The sequence below is a fragment of the Sceloporus occidentalis genome, unplaced genomic scaffold (genome assembly GCF_023333645.1).
Source record: "Sceloporus occidentalis isolate IW3139 unplaced genomic scaffold, rSceOcc1.0.p SCAF_83, whole genome shotgun sequence".
NCBI classification, from domain to species: Eukaryota; Metazoa; Chordata; class Lepidosauria; order Squamata; family Phrynosomatidae; genus Sceloporus; species Sceloporus occidentalis.
In genome coordinates, this window is record NW_028317063.1 from 1,034,865 (window position 1) to 1,040,864 (window position 6,000).

The 6,000-nt window shown below is 36.9% G+C and overlaps 1 protein-coding gene across 1 annotated transcript; it reads left to right on the forward strand.

The window, feature by feature from the left end:
* The first annotated feature begins 95 nt into the window (after positions 1–95).
* Positions 96–4,460, forward strand: LOC149285172 (histamine N-methyltransferase A-like). Its single transcript, XM_089495718.1, has 6 exons — positions 96–232; positions 1,242–1,294; positions 2,097–2,204; positions 2,698–2,828; positions 3,499–3,592; positions 4,102–4,460. The coding sequence occupies exons 1-6, from the start codon at positions 96–98 to the stop codon at positions 4,458–4,460; spliced, it is 882 nt and encodes a 293-aa protein (XP_089351844.1).
* Positions 4,461–6,000: the final 1,540 nt, after the last annotated feature.

Genomic DNA, 6,000 nt, shown 5'->3' on the forward strand with positions numbered 1-6,000 from the left:
TTGAAGACAGATCATTTCCAGGCAGGAAATTTAGCTGACTCCAAGGAAGGCTAAAGAACGATCCCCTCCTTCCTTCAAGCTGTGAAACGGGAGAAATGGAGCCCGCGATGAGAAGCTTGCTCTCAGACAACGGCAGATATGTGCAGTCGTTCCGCTTGTTCCTTAAGAATTCGACCGAGCACCAGTGCATGCAAGAATTTATTGAAACAAAACTGCCCGAGATTATATCAAGGTAAAGATTATTCTGCCTGACACTCATTCATTACCTGCTGCTGTATTTGTGCTCAGAGATTCATACATATTAAAGGAACCGGCGCTCGTATAAATCATCTGCGGGTTACTGTCTTATTACGTTGGGCCGCGGTGTCATTTATGGATGCAGGGGTTTGTCCTCGATTACCTACCTTTATTGATAATCTCCTGTCTTTTGTATGCTGTGTAATGGGAATTATCCGCTAAGGTAGGAGTTGGCAGGAGAGTCGTGGCTTCGGCTCCCGGGAAATACTCTATGCATTATGAAGGGCCATCCCTAGCGGATTTCTCGACAAAAAGGGGCTGATTTAAATATGCTTTATACTGGGTCATCTAGAAGCTTCCTTAATAATGTAACGGGAAGTCAGTATGATGATACGCCCAATCTTCTGCCAACTTATTGAATAAACCCCCATGGTGACCAAAGGGGTCCATACTTCTTTAAACTATAGGCGCAAGTTAAATATATGTATCTATAGATCGTGATATATCTCTGGAAATGTTTTGAATTTTAATAAATACTGTGTCATGAAATGCATATATTTTATTATGTGTATTATTAGAATAAATCACAGCCCAAAAAATGCATATATTATTACTATTTATAACTCGGAGTCTCCAGGTAAAGTTCGGCTCTCTGGGTCTCCGAGTCAGTTTCTTCTTTCTCCAGGCAGTAGAGAGGCCACGCCCACTCCTCGCCTACTCCCCTCCCACTAAAGCCTTTGTGATGATAGCTCCACCCCTACTTGCAGGCTGCATATGGTAAGCCCCACCCCTTTACAAAAGCCACTCCCCATTTAAAGGGAGAGCACTGGATAACCTGAAACATTCCCAGTTATGATTATTCCACATCAGCAGAAAGTTCTTACCATTAAATACCAAAACATAATATTAATATTATTATTAGTTATTATTATTAATAACCTTTAATAGTAATCGTTGACCCAACTCAGTAATGTCTCTATTGTTTGCGTTTAACTTTTTTCCAGTATAGAAAATGAGAAGCCCGCCTTTGATATTCTGGGTGTAGGAAGTGGTTCAGGTATGTCGAAAAAGTTAAATATTCTTTTTTTTTATTAATCAAGAAAATATTTTTTTTATTATGAAAATAAATGCTTTTATCATGGAATTTTGTGGAATTTTGCCAGGTTGCATTTTAATTTCCTGGTTTGTTATAAAGTAAAATATTGTCTCATTCAAATTTTTTTGCCGGGAACACTTAATTGTCATGTGACACAAAAGCAGGCACTGATTGGTCATTTAAAAAAAAAATTAGACTTTTTTTTTTAATAAAGTTTCCCTGTCATTTTTCAGGAATTAAACCGCCAGACAGATCGGCTTACATCTATTAGCTTAACATTAATTTAATTATTTTAATATTTTATAATATTTTAATAATTAATTATTTGGAAAATAGCCCCTTTTTTTAACCCCAAGGAATGATGATCCACTAACTGGATGAATACTAAAGGGAGATGGAAGAGGAAAAAAGTTTAGAAAGAGAGAAGGAGGAGAGAAAATAAATAAATGATGTAGTACGGACATGAGTGTAGTTATAAATTGCTACATGGTTCAGAAATAGTAATATTACTTATGATAAATTTGACACATTCCTGCTTTGTGGTCATTTCTCTGTTCTTTAACAGAATAGAGTATTTGGTGTCGCAAATTACCCCTTTCTTATAATAATTAAAGAAAACGTAAGATGTGTTTTAAGCAAATAACCATTTTAGTAAATATATTAATGAGCTTTAATAACCATATTTTATCCAAAAATGCCATTTATAGTGTTTTTTTGTTTTGTTTTTTAAATTTCAATTTAGTGTTTTGGTTTTTGTTTTTAGGTGAAATTGATTTGCAAATGATTTCAAAAATACAAGCGAGATATCCCGGAGTTCTGATTAATAACCATATTGTGGAACCAAGTGCTGAGCAAATCTTAAGTTATAAGGGTAGGTATACCATAAATTTAAATATTATTATTATAAATAAGTAAAAAATCATTTTCCTCAATTATCTGTCATAATTATGTTTTTTCCCAGCTTATTTATTTATTTATTTATTTAACGCCATTTACTAAAAATCCTCATTGTTTTTGATACAAATTTGTATAAAAATGACCTTATATCAGGGCAATTGTTAGCTCATTTAATTCCTATTTCTTGAATTATTATATACGACTTGTTATGTCCTGTTTACCCGTTGTACAGCGCTACAGAATTCGATGGCGCTATATAAAACAATAAATAATAATAATATGGAGAATATTTGTGTTTAAAGATACAATTTTTTACTATTCGATGATAATAATAATGTTGTTTTTTTTTGCACTTTGAACTCATTCCGACGCTTCGTGAACATTTCACTAATCAGCGAAACTTTGATGTAATTATTAATCCCGGACAGTTTTAATGAAATGTGCGATATTTGCTCCGTGCATTTCAGAACGCGTTGCCAAGACAACGGGACTCAGTAACATCACTTTCAACTGGTACAAGAAAACGTCGCATGAATTCGAGGAGCAAATACACGAAGAGAAGCAAAATAAAAAGTTTGATTTTATCCACATGATTCAGGTAACTGTTGCGAAAAACGTTGGTTTAACAGATGGGTGATTTCTTACCCAAACCGTATTAGGAAATACGCCAAGACCTGAAAATGTAACCCCTGCTTGGTATTCGGACGCGATAAAAGTCCGTTTACGCAATGAAACCATCAAAGGTTTCATCGTTGGTGTTGGCACGTAAGTTCAAACAGGGATATCGTCTTTGTGTGCCAATGCATATTAACCCTGACCAGAACTGGGGCCAATTACGTGGCTAGAAAAACCCGGAAAGAGATCCCAGTTGTGATTATACTTCGTCTTTGCCTAGGATAGCCTTATATCTATCCCATGTGTAAATAAACTGTTGCTCGATTAACCTCTACCATCTCTACCGGAAGGCTGCTCAACCCATTAAAAACAATGCATTGTGAGCCCGTACATGTATGGGCTTTGTCATGAAGGGGTTAAGTGAACAAATGCTTTTTTAACACCTCATCTAAGCCATTGGCCTACTAGCTCTACAAGCTCTAGGTCATAGATCTATTTTTTATGCCGAATCGTTTACCGTTTAAAGTGTCAAATGTTCATATTTTTGTTTATTCGTATATTTCTATTTATTCTGTTATCATTCATTTTAAATGAATTTTTTTTTTTTTTTTAATTTTAGTAATGTATTTTTTTTTTTTTTTGTCTAATCGTAGATGTTATATTATGTGAAAGATGTTCCCGCTACTTTAAAATTCTTCAGGAGCTGCCTGGCGCCACATGGGAAACTCCTCATCATTCTCGTGTCTGGTAAGGAACGGATAATTAAAGAAAAATATACCGTGGTAAAAATATATTATGGGATCCCTGCCATGAATACAGGATTCTTTGCTTCTGACCACTTCTGACTGGCCTCCGTCGCACCTTTCTCACTTGACTGCGCATATCCATCAATCGGCTGTACTTCAGGCGGCCACTGGCCTTAAAGTGCCAGGTCCGATTTGTGATAACCAGTCCAGCCCTGCTCTAAATACCATTTATCTGTTGGCTAAAAAGGATATCAAAGTCATATCTAGCAGTAAAATTGTCAAAATGGCTTCTTGTGACACAGAGATGGATAATTGGTGGCAACAGTCTTCCAAATCAAGCCCAACTACGTTGATCACGTGGCTCAAACTTCAAAAGTTCTACACAGTTTACTCCCAAGCTCTTAATCATAATAAAAAGATTAGGATTTAGTGCTTCTTTGCTGTATCTTTGGTTTTCTTTGGTTATTCTGTCTTTGCTCAAGGCTAATTCCCACTTTTTGTTTTCTGTAGGCACCAGTGGATGGTCTACTTTATGGAAGAAATATGGATCCCGGTTACCGCTGAATGACCTCTGCCTGTACATAACGGCGGGTGATATCCAAGACATACTGAGTTCCATGGGCGCAAAATATAAAAGCTACGATTTGCAGTCCGACATGGACATAACTGAATGCTTCATTGACGGTGATCTAAACGGGGAACTTCTGTTGGACTTCTTGACTGAGACCTGTGAATTCAAGAAAAATGCTCCTCCTGATCTGAAAGATCAGATCCTACAGGATCTAAAAGGTCCTGGGTGCAGTTCTACCAAAGATGGGAGGATCATCTTCAATAATAACCTCAGCGTCATTGTGGTTGAGAATCAATAATTTGTATCATGGTAGCCCAGTCCACTAATCAATCACTGTTTTAGGATTTCATTATTTTCACTGATTCAATAATTAACACGTAATTTAGTAAGAAATGTATGCCCATATATGGAACTGAAAATATAAGTTGTGTCTTTATGCTACAGGTTGGGTGGCCACTTGATGGCTTGGGTGACCTTGGGGTTTGCTTTACAAGCTACTCTTGACCCAAAGCAAACAATCGCCATTAAAGGATTAGATCCTACCAAACATGTCCTTAAAAACATATTATCATCAAAATATCCGGAGAAAACATTTTGGGGACTAAAAACATCCAAAAATAAAGACAGTATATTTCATACAGCAGTATGTCCTGCCTTCATGAATAGTCAATGATGAAAAATAGCGTTTGTTCGATGCAGCGGGTCACGCCGAGATGTCAAGAGCTCTTGGAAAGCTTGCAAGCTGTTTGTAGCCAGGATTAACTGTACCTTTCATTCACTAATTCATTTGCTTTTTAAAGATTTTTAATGGGTTCTTAGAATCTGGAGCTGACTCCATCATATTCTATTTCTTATTAATGATATGTGAGCATTCAAACTTTTCAGTGTTATATCACAGCTGAAATCCCTGCTTGAATACAGGTGACTCCATTCAGAATTTCTGTACCTCCTCTTCAGTGCACTTCAAAGTACTTCCAAAACAGGGCATAGCCTGAAACAACACATTTCAAACCAAAAATGTGAGTTTTCTCCTTCCTTCGGGGATCGCTCCTCAGTCTTGTACAAGTCTTCTTACGACCATCGGAAAGTCACTAAGGTATCATAGTGGTGGTCTATTAAAGGGTTAATATTTTTTGAGTCCAGATATTAAAAACACTTTGAGCAATATTGATTCAACTAGACACTAGGCACTGAGCGTATTGCCTGATAATACCACTGGGCCATTTGCGAACAGTAACCCTAAGCCAGGGTTCATCCAGTAGGCCGTGGAGGGCATGGGTTGGATGCTTAGACGTCTGTTTGCTATTCTTATATTGTATCTGATAGGTAAGCGAAAGAAAAGACATTTAAGGTCATTCAAAAGTAAGGCATACACAGAACGGACAGAATTATGAAAGGGGATGTTTCTCTTTTTCTCTGATGCTCCATCAAAATGAGTTACCATGGCACGCGGATTTTTCCATAAGTTAAAGGCTTTCATGAAAAATGCGCGTCTTCAAGGTGACTATGATTTACGGGCGCTGTCAAAAACCAGGCTGAGTGCCCAGGAATCCTTGTTAACAAACCAACAGTTGAATTAGAATGAAACAAACAATTCAGCCCAAAAGAGCATTTTACTCGGGCAACACAAATTAACACAAAGTGCCCCAAAAGTTTACAAAATGAAAGCCCTGCCCGAAAGATCTAATCCGGATCTACACCACCAACAATAACCTGAATATTACCAACTCTAAGAGGTTCTTAATTGGATTATTGTTGGACGTTTATCAACAAGTAACAATGCAATTTTTGTTTTAGCATACCATACAAAACAAGTTTGAGATGCTCACCAAGAACAC

Coding starts and splice junctions, on each gene's coding strand:
- LOC149285172 (XM_089495718.1), top strand. CDS start 96: ATGGAGCCCGCGATGAGAAGCTTGCTCTCAGACAACGGCAGATATGTG. Junction 1,295..2,096: donor GGGTGTAGGAAGTGGTTCAG/GTATGTCGAAAA, acceptor TTTTGTTTTTAG/GTGAAATTGATTTGCAAATG. Junction 2,829..3,498: donor ATTTTATCCACATGATTCAG/GTAACTGTTGCG, acceptor GTCTAATCGTAG/ATGTTATATTATGTGAAAGA.